General features: G+C 40.7%; 2 protein-coding genes across 5 annotated transcripts in view; one reads left to right on the forward strand and one right to left on the reverse strand.

Moving 5' to 3' along the window:
* The window catches only part of LOC148173997 (uncharacterized), a 38,770-nt gene that overhangs the window by 2,051 nt on the left and 13,751 nt on the right, over window positions 1-22,968 (forward strand). Inside the window, exon 1 of one of the 3 annotated variants that reach the window (XM_088037677.1) lies at window positions 8,239-8,292. The exons of 1 other annotated variant lie outside the window; for it this stretch is intronic. The gene's annotated coding sequence lies outside the window, so the exon portion shown is untranslated. Of the gene's footprint in view, window positions 1-8,238; window positions 8,293-21,385; window positions 21,652-22,968 lie in introns of those variants that run through there. One more of the 3 variants, XM_088037675.1, reaches the window with a different exon arrangement.
* Window positions 1,930-22,054, reverse strand: Axs (Abnormal X segregation). 2 transcript variants are annotated; one of them, XM_088037673.1, is made up of 9 exons: window positions 21,908-22,054; window positions 7,234-7,445; window positions 6,798-7,188; window positions 5,689-5,864; window positions 4,885-5,043; window positions 4,247-4,454; window positions 3,979-4,199; window positions 3,325-3,933; window positions 1,930-2,166 (listed from the first exon to the last, which is right to left on the reverse strand). In XM_088037673.1, the coding sequence occupies exons 2-9, from the start codon at window positions 7,438-7,440 to the stop codon at window positions 2,098-2,100; spliced, it is 2,040 nt and encodes a 679-aa protein (XP_087893799.1). In that variant the 5' UTR covers window positions 7,441-7,445; window positions 21,908-22,054; the 3' UTR covers window positions 1,930-2,097. The 2 variants fall into 2 exon arrangements, with proteins under 2 accessions (XP_087893799.1, XP_087893798.1); XM_088037672.1 differs by having other exon boundaries at window positions 21,890-22,054.

Here is a 22,968-nt window from a genome sequence, read left to right on the forward strand (position 1 = left end):
ATTACAGTCGAATCTCGCAACCGTGTGATATTGCATGAATTCGTAATATGACACTATTGATTGAGTTCGTTTATCAACTCTCAAGCAGTCACCATGACGGCTGAGGCTAAATTTGGAAATAAAAATCACAGAATTATAACCGGATTAGAGTTTGAAAAATGTCAACCAAAGTGTCCATTAACGGGGGTTTTACTGTAATCCGACCGCATGTTATCGTCCCGAAACCGCCAACTTTTCCTTTCACAATGCTTTACAAAGGGATATCCGACCCAAAAGGCGGCTTTCTCGATTATATGTAAATAAAGCAGCTTTGCATACCAAGGATTGGGATGTGTCCACTTTGATGAAATAATGAGGTTCGACCGCGCGTTATTAGCTCACATCCCACCCCCACAAATTCATTAAAAAATCAAGGGTTATGATGAAACATTAAAATTGCAACGTCGATTTTCAGCACAGGCAAAAAATAACGAGATTTCTAAAATGCTAATTTCGACTTGACACTTATGCAACCAACCGTGGCGCTTTTCTTTATATTAGCCTCCCGTTTTTTCTTTGCTGACAGATGTCTGCGGAAGCCACTACCCGACATCAATAAGGGCAAAGTTGTCCATTTGTTTTCGAAAACCGATACAAATTTAAAGAAAGTTGGAAATTCTGCACATGTAGAAAGTTTCTCGCTGCGAACATCGAGCGGTGGCGGCAGGATCTAGAGGATCGAGTGCAGGGTGACGACTTATCAACTTCTTAGAAATATATATCTGTCGGACCAGGGGAGAATGTGAATGGCGGCGGCGGTGGTGAATCGGCAGCGCGACAGGAACATGGCAGGATTTGCAGGAAATGATCAGGAAATGGCTTCTTTCGATTTTCGATCGAGGTCGTCGAATTTGTTTTAGTTAATTATAAGTGGGCTGAGGGCGGCGAAATGATGGAAGCGGGAAGATAAAAAACGGGACCATAAAGAGATTATAATAAAAACGTGATTCAATAAGCGCGATTCCGCTAATTTAATAGCTTGGGGAGCCCCGGGGTTTAATTAAGACATTTTTCCTCCAAACGACTTCAAAACAAATGGCAAAAGCTTGTTTCGATTATTTAATTGAAAATACATTAAATATTTCTTGGTCATCGTTTTTTATTAAAGCGACGTCGAAAACCCGAACACATCCGTGCGAAGTTTTAGGAAAACCTGGTGCATAGTTCCGTAACGTGTTTTCCATTCTCGTGGTCAAATTTCCCCCAGATACGTATCACACTATCATAATGGAATCATTAATAAAGCTGCGTCAATTCTCATTAGCGAAATGAACCGACAAATGCGCTTATGCTAATTCTTTTAGATAAATTTGAAAATGTCAGCTCTGAAAGCAATCAAATTTTATGAAATTGAATATCTACAACTTCAATAAATGTGAACGCATTTCAACGATTACCTCGGCCCGTCAAAGCCATTATAAATTTAAATCACGTGACGTTGACTGACTCATCAAGGTCTTCCTTGGACTAACGGAAGTCGTAGTAAGGTGCGGCATTTTGGGCAAAATTTCTTTCATATTGTCATCGTTTATCTCGTTCGATGAAAAGAGATTAGGTCGGTCTTAGGAGACACCCCTGTCCTACATCGAGTGTTTTATGGCTTTATCCTTTCCCGCCATAAACCCAAAATTTATAGCGACCGTTTTTAATTATCATACAGGTAAAAGTATCGTTTCTGCCCTCGTTTCATCATTAAAGCCTGAATGTAATGTTTTTCCCCTTTTAATTAAAACCAAGGATTATTCCCTTTCCCATTTTTCACCGCATCAATTTCGTTTTATATCCACCTTCGGGCATTTACGACTTGCTCTGGTCATTCTTTTAATAAACAAACAAATAACGCCAAAATTCCCTTGCATGATTTACAGGATCCCACAATAAATCCACAGGAACGTTCCGAATGATTTATTCCTTCTATGCACATTATAAAACTGTACAAAAATGTAACACGCGATGTGTCCCACCCAGGACTCCACAGGTGCGTCAATATCACAAGGATAATTCGTTCTGTCAGGATAACACGACACGCACGACGATCAATACGGAAAAATTACATTATTAGTGGCCGTGGGTCCCGTGGATTGTTTTGAACTTTCTTGTTAGCAGTCGACGATTTTTCTGAGATCTCTGAAAAAGAAAAGAACAGGTAATCAAATCAACAACTTCAAACTAACTTTGCTCTTGTTTGTTTTCAATTTGTCTAAAATGTGGACGCCGGAGGCTCGATAAATGACAATAAGTTTGTTACAATTCGAAATTTTACACAGAACAACATATTTTCCACAGGTTTGTCGTTATATCTCTATTATTTCCGCTTCAGTTGTCTTGTCTGATTAATGAAAAGGAAAATCTGCTAGATCCGTATTAATCGGATTGCGGAAAAATAGATTCGGATGGTAAAGTAAAATTCACTGTGAATATAAAAATGCTCCTAGTAATATACTTCTCAGACGTTACTGTTGCTTAAAATGCTTTCTAAATATGGTTTACGCGACATTCGGTTTGTGAAATAGCACCGCTTCCTAAGAGCAATAACGTGGAAGCGGTGGATCGAGTCCCAGTAGCGTAGGCACGAATAACAAACCTCGAAACAACAAGCAAAATCTAAGTCATTTCCTGAACAAACTGGCACTTCGTAAAAGTGTCTCTCGTCCGTTTTTCACTCTCAAGTTTTTACTTGAAAATATCGTCGCTGCAGGAACGCGAAATTCCTGCGCAATTAGTGAGAGAGCACTAAATTCCTGCTCCATCTCTCAACTCCTTCCCCGTTATTAGGTAAATTATTCCAGTGCCAAACCACAAATTATTATCCTCATCATAATTCCAGCTACGCCACTGCTTTTCACCCCTTAAAAAGTCCATATGAAAACATCGAACATTCCACTGCTTCAATATTGCAACGGAACTCTCGGCGAACCTCTAAACTTTTCATGAGCTCGCGAACAGGTGACGATTTTCTCTAAGTATTCTTCGACGTCGGTAGAAAAAAAAATTGGAATTGCTAGGGGCAACATTTCTATCTCTCCTCGATGAAGTAACAATGACATCTCGGAATACGAAATCGACGCAACAAGTACCTATCGGCGAAATCAAAATATCGCAGACGAAATCAATATCAACCCCTATTTGTTTCGTGGGTAAACAATCTTCGTTCGACCCTCGACCGGTCAGCCCTCTGGATAAACAACCACAACACGGGCCATGTCAAATATCTCTAATGAGAACGGCAGCTCGGAGGCGGAACATGAGCGTTTTTGGCCCCGAAGAACAAACCGTCTAACTCACCTCGAATTTCAGTGCTTGTTTTGACTCGTAGTTCTTCTTTGCGAGGGCGACTCTCACCCACTCTGGCTTGTCTGAAATGGAGATGTGCAGCAAGTATCGTATCCCCAAGAGGAGGTGCTCTAGGAAAACAAAGAATAGCACCCACTCCACTGGCCCCACGTCCGGGTAAGCTGTCTTCAGCTGCGGGCTCAAACACAACAACCCGCAGTTGGTCATGATGGACATGGCGCCGATGATTTCAAACCAGCGTTGCCACGCTCCGATGTCTTTTACTCTTCGGCTCATGGGCCTTTGGAAGATCTTGCATAGCTTGAAGGCGTCGGCGCGGATTTCGACGATGTTGTTGAAGAGCGCCCAGAAAGCTGCCACGGGGTAAACCGGGGAAAAGAGGAAGACGTAACCAAACTGGATGAACAGTTCCAAGTAGTCGTCGTAAGTGCCTTCGTAGTCTTCCATCTCCCCTTCTTTGTTTGCTTCATCTAATCGCGAGTCGTCCATGGAAATTTGAGGAGTGGTGCGCAAAATGGGGAAAAGTTCCTCTTCGGCGATTATTTTAAATTTAGATTTTTTTTTGTTTGAAGAAAACACGTACTTTTTCCATGCTGCAAACTATCAAAACAATTATCATGAGTACTGAAGACCATTTTTACTCACTTTAGATCCGTAGTATTTGATTACGAACGGTAAAAATGCCTCCTGCACATGACTGATTAGCTGAAAAATGATCAACATGGTCTGGAGCTGACTTCTCAACATATCGATGTCTTTGTAAATGAATGCGATGTAAAATAGAGCTATGAAGTTGTTGACGAATTCGAAAAGGACTAGTTTGGTTACTCTATGTCTGTCATGCTGAGCTTGAGTTCGATGATTTTCTGAAACCATTTCGTGAATTTTTTAGTAATTGGAAAATACTTCTTACCCCATTCAGTTAGAAACGTGGCCAGACGTCTGTAGTAGCAGTTAATGATATAGACTAGAATCGAGTATATTATGCTTGGAAGGAGAATGATGTAGTCAGTCAATTCATGAGTTTGTTTGAGATATTCTTCGGCCCAGAAAGAGAACAACATCATGACGAACGCTGCGACCAGGCAAAGGAACACTATGGGGATGGAAACGCAATACATCTGCGGAGATTTTTATTATTTTAGTTTCTTAAAAGGATCTTTGTTTATGTCTTGTAAGAATTCAATGGAAGATCTGCACGTCACGTACAGCTAACCCCAGGGCGTCTTTATAATTCCTTTTTGAGCTCTTGATCTGTTGCGCCCTATACAAATAAAATCTAAATTTCCACCCTGAAAGCCCCTAACGATTTTATCAAAAGAACCTATATAATGACGCATAGGATGCAAGTCTAGCAGAAAAAGATATTTTCTCGAGCGTGGAATAAAAGGCATGTTGAAAATAGAAACCAGATTGAACGCGAAAGTGGATTACACATGTAAATACGGCCCTATTCAACTCGAGAAGCCTCAAATAGCGGTGCGGATAACACACATAAAAGAGATAATATTAGAAAGAAACATACAACAAGAGGATCTCCCTCCGCCTCACCTTTATATACGTGAAATATCTGGGACTCTGCGGTTGAAGTTTCCCTGTGATGGCATCGTACCCCATGGATCCCCTAAAGTTTGGCCGCGGTTCGTCCATACTTGTCATTCCGATGGTGCCCCATTTGAACGCCAGCTCGTTACTCTTCCTCTTCCAGATCTGGAAAAAATCCGCGGATTAATTAAGCTTCTGTGAAGGGCGCGATCTTTCCTTTATAATCCGACGAGAGAGTTAATCTGCGAAAATAATTCGACGGCGGCTGCACTGGAAGGGCGTCTTTGTCGACGGTTAATAAGAGTGTCTAAACCGAGAGGCCAAATACAAAAAAGACCCACCGACTCGAACACAATGGATGGATGAGCGTGTTGGGGAGATAAATGGGATTCGTTTCGGCGAAACGTCACATTTCGAAACTTTCCATAATGGATCACTTTCCGTTTTATTTCGAGTGGGGGCGGCGACACCTTATTTCAACCCCACCAGTACGATTCTAAACACGACATATCCATTTAGGGCGTAGGTAGGGTCGGGGACGGCGACCTGCTCAAGGTGCACCGATCGGAAAGCTGTCGTGATTTGCATGGAAATTCCCTAGACGCAAATCTCTCACTGCTGGATTCATCAGCACATCATAACCCATCAGAATGCACTTTCGGCCCCGCACACTTCCTGTAAAGCAAACTCCGCAACGAAATTAGCTCGAGGATATTAAAGTTTTCAGAGATAAGGCCCGAGATACACTTCCGCATAAATTGAAGCGTGAAAGCGACAAAATTAAAATCTCGATAACATCGAGTTTCTCACCTCTAAGACTAGAATCACCCACACCACGTTGAACACGCAGAAAAACGACATCATCTCCGACGAAATCATGAGCTGCAGGAGGCCCAACACCACGGGGACGCTCAAAGTGGCGGTGTAGTAACCAAGAAATGTGAAGTACAACGCGATGGCTTCGCCAAAGTAGAGGCGGATCTCCTCTGGAACAAAAAAGGGATCATCCTGCTAATGGAGAGATGGGCTAAGTAAAATTAATCCCGAATTTTATTCACTCCCCGCTCTGGAAGATAACGACCGAATGAAAAAATGACTGCACGAGATTCTTAAGACAAATATACACTTCAAATTGGACAAACCTAGTTTTAATAAACTGGTGAAAAAAATTATGGGATTTTAGTTTTGGCATTATTAAAATAATAGGAAATTATCTCTTCTGTTATTTTTGTGATTCTGAAAGTTCTTCATTTAGGGCGACATATTTAGAAGCCGCGTAAATTTGAGTCATTAAAATAAAAAAAATTCAAAGCTTTACGTTTGTTCTGAGCCCCTGAGAAATTTTAAACCCGTCAAATTTGAATTTCTGCACTTGAGACGGATCGCAAAACTTGGCTACAAAGCACGACACCCCTCAAGGAAATTTCAACTTGAATCAACTTGACTTCTCCAAGAACTGTTATTTTCGTCTTTAAGTAACCATCACGCTTCCTCCGACAAGCCTTTTTTCGTCTCCACAAAGCCGTTTCTAAATTGATACAGCTCAAACAGCGGTGGCGGGCGTGTAATTGCGTCCCCGACGGACACTTTCATTAGCATTATCGGGACGGAAGGGTTGATGCGGTGGTGGCGGCGGCGGCGGTGGCGCGGCGCTAATTCCCGCACTAAGATCGCCATTTACAACCGCGACACGCTCGACTCCTTCTCGCCCTCTAATTGCCATTTTAATGAGCGTTATGCGCCCCATATAGCGATAGCTCACGCGTGTTAACACGTCATTATGTCTGAGTTGATGGGACTTGTTATCTTCGTTTAATCGCCAACGAGCGACCTTAACGACCATCTTCAAGGCGAAAGAGAAAAAAAGTGGAACTTTCTTATTACAACTTTTGCATGAGAAAAGTTGTGGCGTCTCTTACCAATGGGTTGTTCCCTCGTTGTCATGTACCATTTCCTTCCCAACTTCTTGAGCGCTTCCTGATCATGCAACGGATACACTTTCGTGATAATGTTCCACTTGAGACACACTTGAAATATTGACTGTCCTTCATACAAAGTGTATGTTGGATACCCAGGAATATGTTCATCCTCCGTCAACGCCCTAATATTCTCAAGTTCATGTCTCACTATTGTCTGTTTCTCCGCCAGAGTCAACAAATCATCCACATGCATCCCTTCCGGCATAAAATCCTCCAGTTGTCCCACGATAAACTCCCTCATCAACCCCGTTTTATCTTCCTTCATTAATTCCATCTCTTCAGCCGTCTCCAGAAATTTGATTTTTGACGCCGACAGATGAAGAATCCATCCCTGGAAACGACATGACCTCATTTAACACTAACAAGATCAACTTACGTCTTCGGGGTCGCTGGGTTGGCGCATGACGATGAGTTCGGCACCTCCGTCGCGACGCTTTCCTCGAATTTTATCAATGAGCCATGTTAAGGTGTTTTCTTTGATATTGGAGGCCACTTTGAGCACCAGATATGTGGGCGGGAGAGAAGTGCCTTCATCGAATTCGTCTGAATTTACGTCGTAATTTTCCAGTTGCTGTTTGCTCATCTTACCTTAGAAAAAAAACGAGTGAGATTCGGCGACGAAAAAGAAAAATTTGTTAGATAGCAAAGTTTATCGTGGAAGTTGAAGGAAAAGGTTTGGCGGTTTTAACATAGTTTATGTACTGGAATGAAAACTAATTGGAGTGGTATACAGATAAAAACGTTTAAAAGGTAATCTCATTAGTGATTACGATAAAACCGTGTACGTTGATAAATTTACGCATGTTTTAATTAAAACGAATCGAATTATCTATCCAAAAATTCATTTTTATCAATTTAAAAAAATATTTTTTATTCCAATAAAATCTAACAGATTATGATAAGAAAAAGACCCATGTAGTACACACACACAAGTAGAATTTAACACAAAAAAAGTTTGTGATAGGCAACCAATCGTACAGTAATCTTCACGACCCGCTAAAAATTCGATTTTAAGGACAATCAAATTTAATATGTTTTACTCAAAAGCATCTTAAGAGCGTTGTACATCTCTTAAGAACAAAAGTGATATAGAGTCGGTGTTCGGTGTTTAATTATGCTCTAACACTAAATATTGAAATATATTTTTATTTTAAATTTGAGGTATTAAAGCCTAAGAAGAAATAGGCTATTTTACTACGGTTCTATCGTGTCAAGGACTTAAGAATCTCAAGAAAAACGACAATGAAACAAATAGAATAATTAGATAACTAAATGAATTCGGCCGCGTGCTGATGATATGCCTACATTCCTTCATAAGATGCGTTGGCGATCAAAATCAGTGTTTGAAGAACATGCAGCTTATTGTTAGTTACACTGTTTTAGAGTTAACTAGAATTTTATTCAAGTTTTTGAGTGCGACGAAGTTAGAAACGAGGTGGGTTAGTTTAAATTTGTATTTTCTAACTTGTTTTTTACTATTGTCTCTTTTGATATTAAGAATAATTTGACACATGAATTAAATCGCAAGATTCTACATTTTCCTTGAAATTGTTTTAAGGTCCTTGTCTCCTGGTTCTCAAGATCTCGAATTTTAAATGTTTGGTCGTGTCTTCAGAATTCAAAAATCTTAAATTTGTCGCACGCTTTTTGGCTTCCAAATTCACATTCTTTATGTTTTGTAAAAAAAAATATTCCAGTTGTTATTTTTTTCGTTTTTAATTAATTCAAGTAAGTTCTCAGGTGTTTATTTTAGGTTCTATTTTTAGATTGTAAATTTTTAAGTTTCGTTTCAGTTGTTTAATTCGCCTGAGTGTCAAGTTCTCTAATTTTTAGGCTGTTCCGGTTTCGCTAGCATTTCTGTATGTATGTAAAAAATTAAAAAAAAAATCTTAGAATTGGTCGAAATCCAAAAAACTTGAAAAATGTAAAACTGATGATTTCACAAATTGGTTACTTGAAATTTTAAGAAAGCAGAGTTTTAGGATCTGAAATACTGAAAACCTGAGGGTTCGTGAGCTTAAGCCTAACCGATTTCCAGAATTTAAGTATCTGAAAGACCGAAACATAAAATCTTGAAAATTGAGTCCAAGAATTTGATAATTTTAAAATGTAGAATTTAGGGAGGTAAGTGGTTTTTTTTTCTACGATCAAATGAAAAGTACGCGGGTTTTTGAAACGATTAGAATGGAAAATCATAAATAAAAATTGTGCAGCAACTATTAAAAAGGTGTTAGTCAATTTTTTTATATTTCAAATAAACTTGGAGTCGTTTTCGAATGAATTTAGTTATTTTTTTTGAAATCTTCAAGTTCAAGTGAAGATGCAAAAAAAAAATTTCACTGAAATCTACCTTCCCATTTTCAAAAAAATTGATGAACGTTTGTGTTTAATAGTTACCCATTGTGTTTCCCAGAATTTCACCCTCTAATGTTTTTGGTCCATAAATAAACTAAAAACTCTTTATCATTTTAAAGTTATTTAAAATGTAGGAGTACTATTTTGGGCTAAGTTGGCATTAAAGTCATTTTTAAACTTAAAATCTAAAATTATTGTTGTAAGGAATCGCATTAATTTTTTAATAAAATGCCCATAAAACAACACCAAAAAGAATAAATTTTTTAAAAAACTTCTCAATGTTTTTTGTCCTGTAACTTTTAAACGATAGATAGCAGTGCATTTGTCAGTACATTGAAAAGGCAAAATCCCAGTTTCAACGATGCATTACAATGAAAAATCGATGTAAGAATTTGTGAGTTATATAGAGAATTCAACTCACCATAGATTCGACCAATAAGAAACATTTATTTTTTCAAATAAACCAATCACAGCAAACTTTTCTTGGAAATTTTTACTATTGAAATTTCCAGTGACAATTCTACGCGAAAATACCACGCGATCTGACAGTTGCTTGTCAGTTCGTTAAATTCTCATGACGAATACAACTCAGGAGCTCGAAATTGTGGGAAAATTTTCCTCCAGTACTAGTAGTTTGTTTCTCCGGACAATTGGCACTCGTTCGCTTCGCTCACTCGTGCAACTGATCGTCGAAAAAACTACTCGTCTGTCAGAAAAATTTCCGACAATTTCGAGCCCACTCGTTATATGTATTACTTATGAAAATTGCATACAAAAAGCGTTCAAAACTAAGTTTTTTTTTAGTCATGAGATCGATTTTTGTACTATGGAAACCCTAGCAATGAGTTTTATAGGTCGTTAGAAAGCTTATTCAACTGTCCTTACAAAACACTTTCGAGAAATGCAATTTTGCAAGTTTTCAAGAAAAAGTAAAGAAAATATTTTTTTTTTATAATAGAACCCATAAAAATCATTTTACAATAGAACCCATTAAAATCTTTTTTAAACAATATCTCTAAATCCAAATCAGATGGAGTAAAACGGACTTCAAATTTGGAGAATTAGTAGGCCCATCCTATTTTAGAAATAACTTTTTAGATCTCCATAATAATTTTCCCCAAAATTTGTACACTAGTGTTAGTATTAGTTCAAATTTTTGAAATGACACCCTATGTATTCTAATAGCACAGCTAGGTCTAATTGTCTAAACATTCTACAACAATGCAAGAACTGATGAAAGGATAGGTTTTGGCAGGAATGAAATGATTGTATTTTCAATGTAGATTTTTATTTATTCTGATTACAAAACTGACAGGATATTTTGCCAATTATAACGTACCCATGTCCCCGTTGTTCTAGTTTAAATTCAAATGAAATACAAAAAGCAGCCGCTAAACTTTATTACCTGTTAATAAACAGTCGTTCTCACCTCACCACACAAAAATCTGCGACTGATTCAAACCGTAAACCTCCATTGTATTTAACAGATTAAGCACGCTTCAGATGTATAGACGTTAAAATAAAGCAAATTTAACCGAAACCTACGCTTCCACAAGAAACACATTATTCCTGACCTAGAACTTAACCTGCCTGATTAAACCAATCTATTTCAGCAAGGTCTAGATCTTTTGTCCCTTTATTGACGCGATCCCATTCAACTACTTACGACGACGGCGATGCTTCTTCAATCTAAAGCTACGTTCACACTCCACCATTTTATTTATGTAGTAAGCGTTTCATAAATTCAAACCGACGGGGTTGTAAATCTGACTTACAACGAGATTTATCGTATGACAAAACGCGTAGTGCCAATAACGCAACATTGCGACGTGATTTTTCAGAATGACGGATGGGTCATCACTATTACTACATGTTTTGGTAAAGTTTCCGGGAATTTTTGCAGCGTTGACACTTTGTCTGTATAAATCACTCATTGCAGGAAGTCCCGGCGACGATTGGAAAAACTTGGAAGAAACCGGGGAAAAATGAAATTAATTGATGCGAGCGTTGTTTATGCACGTTAGAGAATTTATTTCTCCCGTGTTCCCTAACGAGTTTACACGAACGGGCTGTTTAGAATGTTTAATATACTCGGAAAAGTCTACGTGAGATTGTATGTAAATTCGAAAGCATTTTTAATTGTTAATAGACCAACGGGGAGGCTTAAATCACAGTGCCGCTTCGAGCTTGAAGTTAGTTTTAGAGCTTTGACGAGGAGAGATTGCAGCAGGAGCGGATTCCTGCTGGAAGCAATAAGGAAAAGTTTGTATTGAATGCAATGAGCACGTGCAGGATTGCGGGGAGATGCAGACGGCACGGCTTAATACATACAAAGCATATTTCGGCGGGGCTTTTAGATACAGTAGGACCTTTCGAACGACAAATAGAGTTACTTATTTTGTTACTTCTTGAGAAAAAAATTGGATTCATTTTATGTAGATAAACGTAATAGTACAAAAAATTGTATATGCACCACGACTAAGTTGGAGGAACCAAAAATGCCGGTAAAATTCCGTAATTTTAACAATGATCTACACAACCTTCGACACACTGATTGTCTCTGCCAAATTACGAAATATCCGAATAAGAAATTTTTAGGACACGCTTGTAACCTGTGCCAAACTACAATTCATCTAATCATACGTTGCTAACCGCTCATCATCGGATTAGAGAAACTATAAAAGCGATAAGCAGAACAATTAAATTTAATTTAGGAGTTAACAAAACAAACTTATAATCATGTGATTATTCCTCATTAATAGTTGGGAAATTTCACTGTATTTCCGCTTCAGTACAACGGTAATTATCGATTTGTCCTCTTTTAGGCGATGTGAGCATTGAACCCGTTGTATACCTATAATAGTAAAATAAAAATCCGAAAATGCAGAATTTTCGCTGCGTCGTGATTAGCTCAAACAAAAATTAAATTGGATTACATTTGAATTTAACCATTTTATCGTAAAATCCAGCAGCTATAATTCATCTGCTGAATCATGCGTTTAAAGGATTTAGTTAATTAGTGCATTTCATGTTGTAACGTGACAATTTCGAGTTAGAAGGGAAGGCGTTAGAAAGGGTTGATTTTCGTGACCTTTTGACGCCTGTAAATTATTGGTTGCCTATTTTAGTGTAACCGCATGGCGAGTTACATTGTCCGTTACGAATTCTGTTCAATTATGTTAATAGTTACCAGTTTGTTAGGTACCAGTTCGGAGGTGACTGGAGGAATACGTTTGAGCCTCAGAATTTTAGCTGGAGGACTGCTACAAGTTCCTCGGGGTTGTCTAGGTTGCAACTCTTTAGTTTTCGTCGTTGCTTCAACTTTTCTAACTTCTATTTTCTTCCTTTTCACAACCACGTTAGCCTGCTTGGTGTTGATCGTGTCGTGGGTCGTTCTTCTTTTTGACCGCAACATCAACGGTGCTACTCTTGCTATTTTTTTTCTTCTTGCGATTGTTTATTTTGTTCATAGTGTGCGTTGAGGTCTACGATTGGTTGATGAATAATTTTCCAGCTGTTTACTTACCGTTGGCTTCGTTTTGCTACTCTTTACGATCACTTTCATTCTTTGTTTTGATTCAAATAACCCCAAATTTTCACCTGTCAAGGGGTCACCTTCTCAATGACGAAATGTGACGTAAAGCCGAAGAAGCGATAGCAGCCATTCTGGTTCCGTGGTTCTCTTGCGTTTTAGATCTCGAGGCGTACGGTGCTCCAGAGTGTTTCGGTATTTTGGAATTTGGAGTGTGACTTAGTGGCCTTTTTGGTTTGATTGGTACATTGGTATCGGGATTGGGTCACTAAGGTTCCTGGAGGCAACCGGAATTTGTTGGGTCTCGAGATCGAGTAAATCCACCACGACGTGAACCACGTGGAAAACTTTAAGGCCGATTTCCATCGTAGGCCTTCTATTTTGGTTCTAGTCTGTTCTATTCTGGGCTATTCTCAGTTTCGTTTTTTTTTCCCCTTTTGGTTGGGGGTGCGTACTGGAAGTTCGGAACTGGATTGCGGCTGACCGTTTTGACCAAGCCGTACAACCTCTTCCCTGTTGGATTCGGGAAGGCTCACCAGTCGGGAGCACCTAGAGGAGAGTCGGTAGGAGGAGCTGTAGGAGTCAAGGTCAGATCGTTTTATCCACGTTTTTGTTCGAGCCATCGTGTCACCGTTTTGTTAACTAGTTCCTGTGGGAGTTTACGGCTTCACCGTAACCGTCCTTGTTAGTTGTTACTTGTAATTAGTAGTTGGGAGATTACAGCTTCACTGTAATCAACCGTTTCACACTTAGTCATTTCTTTTTCTGTTTCTTTTTTTTTTTTTTTTTTTTGTTGTACAGACGTCCTTGTAAGTCGGGACCCGGTAATTGCGAGTTTGTACGATCGAATTGTTGCGCGGATTTTCGGTGTGCCGTCGGCTTGCGCAAGCGTTCGGTCTACAGCGAATCGTCGTAAATCTAACAGCAACGATTGCCGGTGTAGAGACGACGTCTTTGTTTTTCCTGTATTTTTTTTATTTAGGTTTTATTAGTGTGTTTTTTTTTTAATATATTCGTTCCTGGTTAGTATTCACTTCGTTTTCTTTTTTTTTTGTTCGGGTAAGCTACACCGAGTACTTTGGATCCGGGTACTCGCAAGTCGTAGCCGGAGGATCCTGGCGCCCTCAAGATTGTCGGGTCGGTGAGTTTTAACGAACCCACCCAGACTGAGCTACCGGCGTAATTTTGTCACCAGCCGGCCCGAGCGACTTTAGTTGGTCAGTTTGTTTTTTTTTTTTGCGTGACAATTTTTGGCGCCCAACGTGGGGCATTCAATAAAAATAATAATAGTCGGAATCATAGTCAGTTTGGACGATTTGGTAATTGATTTTCTTTGTTGTTTTATTTGCGAGTTTGGGAAGTAATTTTGTTAGTAATCAGTTTTCTTGGTGGTTTGAAATGGCTCAGTTAGTGAGCATGAATGTGCATCATCTGCGCAAAGATGAAATTCAGTTTGAGTTGAGGAGTAGAGGCGTCCAAGACGTTGAGACTGAGGGTAAACATGTGGCGGAGTTAAGGGAGGAATTAGGAAAGTTTGTAGCGAGCGAACAGGCAGGGACGAAAATAGAGTATCCCGAATACAAATTTGAATTCCGGGTAGAGCTGCCGATTATAGAGAACAAATTTAAAGAACTCTTGCAAGAAATTAATAAATTTCAGGATCCGCGGAAGAAGCGAAGCGAAAAACGAATACAATCTCGGATTTTGCACTTAGTAAACCGCGTGAATTTAGCGCCAATTGCGGGGATATCAGCAGATGAGTTAGAAGCACGGAGTAAGTGGTTAGGGAAGGTGTCGTCGTTGCTTCCTTTGCTACGAACGGCGGTGGAAGCGCGGGCAACTCTGAGCGGGTTGAATTTAAGTAGAATACTGAAAGATGAGGAGTCACCGGAGTCGTCTGGAAAAGAGAGTTCGGACGAGGAATTGGAGCGCGAGGAAGGACCGAATGTAACGTCGACTCCGCGAACGGAACCTCATAGTAGGGGAGTTTCCGTACCGGTGTATAAATGGGGATTAAAATTTTCGGGTGATGTTCACGGCCAAACCGTTCTATCGTTTCTGGAAAGGGTGCAGGAGCTAAGGGTAGCACGTCATGTTTCGGAACAAGAACTGTTTATATCAGCGATCGACCTTTTTGAGGGGAAAGCGCTGTTTTGGTACCGTTCAGTCCAGAATCGTTGTCGGAATTGGGATGAGCTAACGGAGTTGATGACGAGTCACTTTTTGCCTCCAGACTATAGGCATCGGTTGTTTGGAGACATTTTAGCGCGTACCCAAGGGCCGAACGAAAAGTTTATAGAATATATGGCCGCTATGACAGCTTTGTTTAATCGCCATGGGTCAATACCGACGGATGTACGCTTAAGTATTATGACGCGAAACTTGTCGCCGTTCTATACCGAGCAGTTGCCGGTAGTTCATACGCTAGAAGAGTTGGAAGTTGAGTGCATAAAGCTTGAGGTGAAAAAGTTCCGAGTCGATAATTACAAGCCTCCATCGCGGCGTACTCACGAGTTTGTTGAGCCAGTTCTAGCTTGTTTGGATGCAATCGATCCTCCGGGTGCAGCGGTAGATGCGACCGTTCCAATAACTAAGGCGCAACCAGAGGTTCGGAGATGTTTTCGGTGTAACCAGCCGGGGCACTACGCGCGCGAATGTAACCGGCAGCGAGCAATTCATTGTTTTAGATGTCAGCGTCCAAACGTAACGACCGGGAATTGTCCAGATTGTGCACCACAGTCGGGAAACGGGCCTTCAGGCCGACGTCAATCCGGGGCGTCGACCTCCAATCAGTAAAGCTTCCGGGAAAATGTATTACAGTCGATCCAATCATCCAGGCTCACCTAGACTTTATTTTAAGTAGCGTTGACGGGGATGAGCGTCCTTATTTATGGGTTAAAGTATTCGGGGTCAGTATTCAGGGGTTATTAGATTCGGGCGCATCGCAGACATTTGTGGGAGAACGGGGATATAGGTTGTTGTGTCGGTTGGGATTTAAGTTTAACAGACCTCAGATAGAGTCGTGTAGAGTCGCGAATGGGGAATCCTGTCCGGTAATTGGGGAAGTTAATGTGCCGTTCGAAGTAAGAGAACGGGTGACTTTAGTTAAGGTGTTAGCGATGCCGGCATTGCCTCATGCTCTGGTTCTAGGGGTAAACTTTTGGAGAAAGTTGGGAATCGTTCCTGACCTACGACACGGAGAATGGTCGTTTAGCGACGAGACGGAGTTGCTTGCGATTCGCGAAGCGAGCGAGCTTAGTCGCGAGCAAAGGGACCGTCTAAACCGGCTTATTGAAGACGAAATGCCAACCGGGAATGGAAAAATCGGTTGTACGACTCTGGTAGAACACAAAATCAGAACTACCGCAGAACCCATAAAACAAAGATATTATCCACTTTCTCCCGCTTTAAAGAAACACGTCGATGAGGAACTCGATAAGATGTTGGCCGAGGGCGTGGTAGAACCGTCGAATTCTCCTTGGAGTTCCCCAATTGTAATGGTACGAAAGAAAGACGGAACTTATCGTTTTTGCGTCGATTACCGAAAGGTAAATAGTGTGACTATCCGAGATGCGTATCCACTTCCATTCATATCACATACGTTAGATAAACTTCGCGACGCAAAGTTTTTGTCTTCCCTAGATATCAAAAGTGCTTTTTGGCAAGTTCCGGTAGACGACGAATCTAAACCTATAACCGCATTCACTGTTCCGGGGAGAGGATTATTTCAATTTCGTAGAATGCCCTTCGGGCTACATAACTCCGTGGCTACCTTCCAAAGATTAATCGATAGGGTAATTGGGGTGGACTTAGAACCTTTTGTTTTCGTATACTTGGATGACATTGTCATCGTCACGCCCGATTTTGAGAAACATCTAGAAGTGTTGCGCGAGGTATGTAGAAGGCTTAATCAGGCGGGGCTGACTGTTAGTCCAGAGAAGTGCCAATTATGCCGTTCGGAATTAAGATATTTGGGGTATATTGTCGATAGAGTGGGATTGCGCGTCGATCCAGAAAAGGTCCGATCTATATTAGAGTACCCGGTACCTAGAACTGTTACAGAAGTACGCAGATTCCTCGGAATGGCGTCATGGTATCGGCGGTTTATACCAAACTTTTCTACCATCGCTGCGCCAATCACCGATCTGTTGCGAAAATCCCGTAAGTTTGTTTGGTCAGAGGAGTGCGGGTTAGCGTTTGAGCGGTTAAGAGAGCATTTGATATCGGCACCCGTGTTACGTTGTCCTGATTTTGACCTCCCTTTTGTTATACAATGCGATGCGAGTGATTATGGAGTAGGGGCGGTTTTATCGCAAATGCAACCTGATGGAGAACATGTCGTCGCGTATGTCAGCAGGTCACTGGACCGCAGAGAGAGGAATTTTTCCGTTACCGAAAAGGAAGGGCTGGCGGTGCTATTCGGGATAACTAAATTTCGACCGTACGTAGAAGGAACGCGATTCACGGTTATAACGGATCATTTTAGCTTAAAATGGTTGCATAGTCTACAAAATCCATGCGGCAGGTTGGCAAGATGGAGTGTAAAGTTGCAACAATTTGATTTCGATGTAGTTCATCGAAGCGGGAAGGACCATCTTGTGCCAGACGCCCTTTCGCGAGCGGTACCCGTGCTAGAGACAATCGACGTTGCAGATGGTTTAGAAACGAAAAAAGATCGGTGGTACGAAACAATGAAGGTACAAGTAACAAGAAATCCTCTTAGATATCCTTTATGGCGTACGGAAAATGATCAGTTGTTTAAAAGGGTAAAGGTCGAATTCCCAGAATTGATAGGGGACAGATTTGCGTGGAAGTTAGTGGTACCAAAACAAGAACGGTTGAGCGTGCTCCAGCGTTGTCACGATAGCGAGTTAGCGGGTCATATGGGAGTGTTCAAAACATTCCATCGGGTGTTAGAGCAGTATTACTGGCCGAAAATGCGGAACGACGTGGCAAATTACGTGCGGAAGTGTAAGGTTTGCGCCGAGACTAAGCCGGAGCAGAAAGCACCAGCGGGCCAAATGTCGGGACGGTTCGAGGCTACGGGACCATGGGAGTTGGTTTATGTGGATCTGGTAGGCCCCTTACCGAAGTCGACGCATGGGAACACGTATATTTTGTCGGTGTTAGACGGATTCAGTAAGTTCACGTTGTACTTTCCATTACGTAAGGCTCGGGGCCCGAACATCTGTCAAATGTTAGAAAACCAAGTGTTTTGTTTGTTTGGGGCACCTCGAATAATGATCGTGGATAACGGTAAACAATTTGTTGGACGCGAGTTTAAACAGTTGGCTTCAAGGTACGGCGTAAAGCTCTGTTTTACTCCCTTCTACCACCCACAACCGAACGCAGTAGAACGAACTCATCGAACATTATCTACCGTTTTGCGGGCGTACGTCCAGAAGAACCATCGTCTATGGGACGAACAGTTGCAAAAAGTAGCGTGTGCTATGCGGACAGCACGCCACGAAGCCACCAATCAAACTCCATACTTCGTTAATTTCGGACGGGAAATATGTTTGCACGGGGAAGGGTACAAGTCCGGACCCGTTGGAGAAATAACGAGGGAGGAAGGTTTTAAGAAATTATATGCGGACATAAAGGAACGGTTAAAGACGGCGTTTGAAAGGTACAAGAAAACGTATAACTTGCGGCACCGGGATGTTCGTTTTATGGTAGGCCAGGAGGTTTTTAAACGGAATTTCGCTCAGTCAAAAGGCGGTGAATACATAGCGGCCAAGTTTTTGCCCAAGTATACGGGACCGTTTGTTGTTTCGAAATGTCTCAACCCTTGGACGTACGAACTCAAGGATAGTAACGGGAAATCAGCTGGAACATGGAGCGCAAAAGATTTGAAACCAATTCCTCCAAAGGATGGTACAACGGTTATGGATTAGTTGTTTTTCCCAATGATTGGTCGGTAGGTCTGGGCCGATTTGTTGAGGGTTTCAGCCAGACCAATGGTCGCAGTGATCGGAAGGTTTGAGGGCCGGAAGTGAGCGTTTTCTCCTCACGTGGCGATGATTTGAAGGTTGGAGGGCCCAAATTGAGCTTTTTGCCTCACGTGATTTATGGGTAGTTTTGTAACGCTAATAGTAATTTTGGGTAATTTTTCTTTTCGTGTTTCTACACTTTGATGTCATTTCGTGTTGTTAGGTTATTGTTCGTTAGGTATAGGGTTAGTAAGGATTTCTTTTTAGACTGGGAAAGCGACACGAGTGTTTTTCCTGTTTTCTAGGTACTTGGAGTACTTGCTGTTATCCAATAGAGGTTTGTAAGGTTTGTTATAGGACTGGGTTCCTGGAACTGTTTGGTTTGGTTTCTTTTGGATTCGCTTTGCGGATTTTTTTTTGCGAGTTCTCGACCATCTCGACTAAGTGCTGTGTTGGTGGAATGGATCGTAAGGCTGTGTGTCCTTGGTCATCACCACTCCTTCGTGGATTTGTTCAGCTTTCGATGATTCTTCTTTGACGGTGGGATTTCTCTAATCCTCCGTTTTCGGGTTTTGTTGTCATTTAAGTTTCATCATAGTCGGCCTGAGTTATCAATCCGGTGTTGTTGCTACTTATTTTGGTACGGAAGTAGAACTCCTTTTAGGGATTTGACCAGATTTGATTTCTCTGCTCAAGGAATTATTAATGTGTTGCGTTAACCAGTTACGAATCCTTTAGTATTAGTTTTGTTCGGGCAGAAAAATTAGAAAATTGTATAAAAAGGGACTTTGCAATTTGCATTTTTATTATCAACGTTCTACAGTTTTTGGTGTAGAAATTTTTAAGTAAAAATTTCGTCCAGGAAAGGGTGGGACGAAATTTAAGTTGTTTAAAAGGGTAAAGGTCGCAAAAATTGTCACGCAAAAAAAAACAAACTGACCAACTAAAGTCGCTCGGGCCGGCTGGTGACAAAATTACGCCGGTAGCTCAGTCTGGGTGGGTTCGTTAAAACTCACCGACCCGACAATCTTGAGGGCGCCAGGATCCTCCGGCTACGACTTGCGAGTACCCGGATCCAAAGTACTCGGTGTAGCTTACCCGAACAAAAAAAAAAGAAAACGAAGTGAATACTAACCAGGAACGAATATATTAAAAAAAAAACACACTAATAAAACCTAAATAAAAAAAATACAGGAAAAACAAAGACGTCGTCTCTACACCGGCAATCGTTGCTGTTAGATTTACGACGATTCGCTGTAGACCGAACGCTTGCGCAAGCCGACGGCACACCGAAAATCCGCGCAACAATTCGATCGTACAAACTCGCAATTACCGGGTCCCGACTTACAAGGACGTCTGTACAACAAAAAAAAAAAAAAAAAAAAGAAACAGAAAAAGAAATGACTAAGTGTGAAACGGTTGATTACAGTGAAGCTGTAATCTCCCAACTACTAATTACAAGTAACAACTAACAAGGACGGTTACGGTGAAGCCGTAAACTCCCACAGGAACTAGTTAACAAAACGGTGACACGATGGCTCGAACAAAAACGTGGATAAAACGATCTGACCTTGACTCCTACAGCTCCTCCTACCGACTCTCCTCTAGGTGCTCCCGACTGGTGAGCCTTCCCGAATCCAACAGGGAAGAGGTTGTACGGCTTGGTCAAAACGGTCAGCCGCAATCCAGTTCCGAACTTCCAGTACGCACCCCCAACCAAAAGGGGAAAAAAAAACGAAACTGAGAATAGCCCAGAATAGAACAGACTAGAACCAAAATAGAAGGCCTACGATGGAAATCGGCCTTAAAGTTTTCCACGTGGTTCACGTCGTGGTGGATTTACTCGATCTCGAGACCCAACAAATTCCGGTTGCCTCCAGGAACCTTAGTGACCCAATCCCGATACCAATGTACCAATCAAACCAAAAAGGCCACTAAGTCACACTCCAAATTCCAAAATACCGAAACACTCTGGAGCACCGTACGCCTCGAGATCTAAAACGCAAGAGAACCACGGAACCAGAATGGCTGCTATCGCTTCTTCGGCTTTACGTCACATTTCGTCATTGAGAAGGTGACCCCTTGACAGGTGAAAATTTGGGGTTATTTGAATCAAAACAAAGAATGAAAGTGATCGTAAAGAGTAGCAAAACGAAGCCAACGGTAAGTAAACAGCTGGAAAATTATTCATCAACCAATCGTAGACCTCAACGCACACTATGAACAAAATAAACAATCGCAAGAAGAAAAAAAATAGCAAGAGTAGCACCGTTGATGTTGCGGTCAAAAAGAAGAACGACCCACGACACGATCAACACCAAGCAGGCTAACGTGGTTGTGAAAAGGAAGAAAATAGAAGTTAGAAAAGTTGAAGCAACGACGAAAACTAAAGAGTTGCAACCTAGACAACCCCGAGGAACTTGTAGCAGTCCTCCAGCTAAAATTCTGAGGCTCAAACGTATTCCTCCAGTCACCTCCGAACTGGTACCTAACAAACTGGTAACTATTAACATAATTGAACAGAATTCGTAACGGACAATGTAACTCGCCATGCGGTTACACTAAAATAGGCAACCAATAATTTACAGGCGTCAAAAGGTCACGAAAATCAACCCTTTCTAACGCCTTCCCTTCTAACTCGAAATTGTCACGTTACAATGTACACGTGGTTTTAATTTAGATACGCAAATTAATATTTGTTTTGCGGTGGTTTGCAGAAATAAAATAAAACAGTTACACTGCGGAAACGTGGGTCCACCGATTTCTCGGTAATAAAATTATGTAGAAAACACAAAAATTCTCGTTTTTTCCTCTATCATCTCTTAGCTTAAGAACTTAATTTTAATTTTACCCCGCAAAGTGTTAATTTTCTTGTGAATCTCCCAAAGCCGGTTAATATGTGCATTCTCTTCGTCTGCGAAAGTGCTGTCGATGGACTTATCCGATGATATTTGTTGCACAGGAAGTGACAAAGGTGAGCGATTAGTGGGAGAAGTCATAGTTAGGGAGAAGCAGGAATCTGGAATGGGACGAAAAGGGTTTAAGTGCTCCAAGTTCTCAACTATTTATAAGTAGAATTATTAATTACGAAAGAGACAAAAAATCCTCGTTAGTCCGTAACTTCCAAATTAAATTGTTAGAGCACACATACACCAACCGCAAAGGCCGTAATTACCCAAGTTAGTGCAGTGCTAAACTTGCGAATTACTTACTTAAACTATTCAAATTACTTTAATTCATCCTGCGAGCTTCAAGCCTGTGGATTATACAAATTAATGGCGGAGTGATTAAAAATTCAAAATTCTAAAGTGGCATCACGACACCATAAAACTAATTCTGGGATTATAAATAAACTAACCAAAAAGCGAATAACCTTAAAAAATGGGGGCGCCACCGGCTTGAGCTCGCGGCAGGATCCTGCAACGGAAGCGGTTTGGTTTTGCGCTCGGTGTCAAGATGGGGCCTCTGCCGAGTTTCCTGCCAAATGCTCGAAAATTCAAGAAAAATACAAAGAATTCGTTTAACTCACCGTAATTACCAAAAAAACGTCACATCAAACCTGTCATGTCGTCTCTTAGCAGCGTTTTATTTCAGTAGAAATTCTTCGTTCGCTCAAAATGACTTTCACTGAGTTTTTCTCCTTGCCACAGTGGCTGACATTTTTGTTTAGTTATGTTATGTTTTTATTTCTCTTAATTTTGTACATGATTTTAAGAGGTAATTAGTGTCCACTTTAATTTCGTTCTATTTACATTTTTTTAGATTTATTTAACAAAATTTTTGATGGAGGTGTTACAATGTTTGATCAATTTATTTGGAGTTGTGGCGAATACGAATTGAAGAAATTACGCCAAACAAAAAGTTGTAAATTGAAAGTTAGTAAAACTTTGGAATAAAATGAACAGAGCTTTTTTAGTGGACAAGACGTGAAATTACGCGAAACGAAATTTTAATTTTCTTGTTGTTGTCGTTGAAAACGAAAGAGTTCCATTACATTAATTCTTCTTTCATTTCGCGGTGACTTCTTAAAACTTGTTTCTTGGCTAATCTGCTCTTCATCTCCTAACTTGAGATCAATGACTTTCAACTTTGAGGGAGAATAATAAGGTGAAATAAATCTGAAAGATGGTTTCGGTAATGAAATTGGACTGTCGCAATTTAGGGAGGAAAGCAGAAAAACTTTTTGATTAGACTTGCAAAATCGATTTTAACTTGAATGAAAAAATGAGATCTAAATATAAAACGGACAATACACGTTTTAAATAAACATTGACAGGTTGGTTTTGCATAA

Source organism: Gnatocerus cornutus, chromosome 5 (genome assembly GCF_029298725.1).
Source record: "Gnatocerus cornutus isolate USDA-ARS CGAHR chromosome 5, icGnaCorn1.1, whole genome shotgun sequence".
NCBI classification, from domain to species: Eukaryota; Metazoa; Arthropoda; class Insecta; order Coleoptera; family Tenebrionidae; genus Gnatocerus; species Gnatocerus cornutus.

Coding starts and splice junctions, on each gene's coding strand:
- Axs (XM_088037673.1), bottom strand. CDS start 7,440: ATGAGCAAACAGCAACTGGAAAATTACGACGTAAATTCAGACGAATTC. Junction 4,455..4,884: donor GATATTTCACGTATATAAAG/GTGAGGCGGAGG, acceptor AAATCTCCGCAG/ATGTATTGCGTTTCCATCCC. Junction 2,167..3,324: donor AACAAGCACTGAAATTCGAG/GTGAGTTAGACG, acceptor TTTCTTTTTCAG/AGATCTCAGAAAAATCGTCG.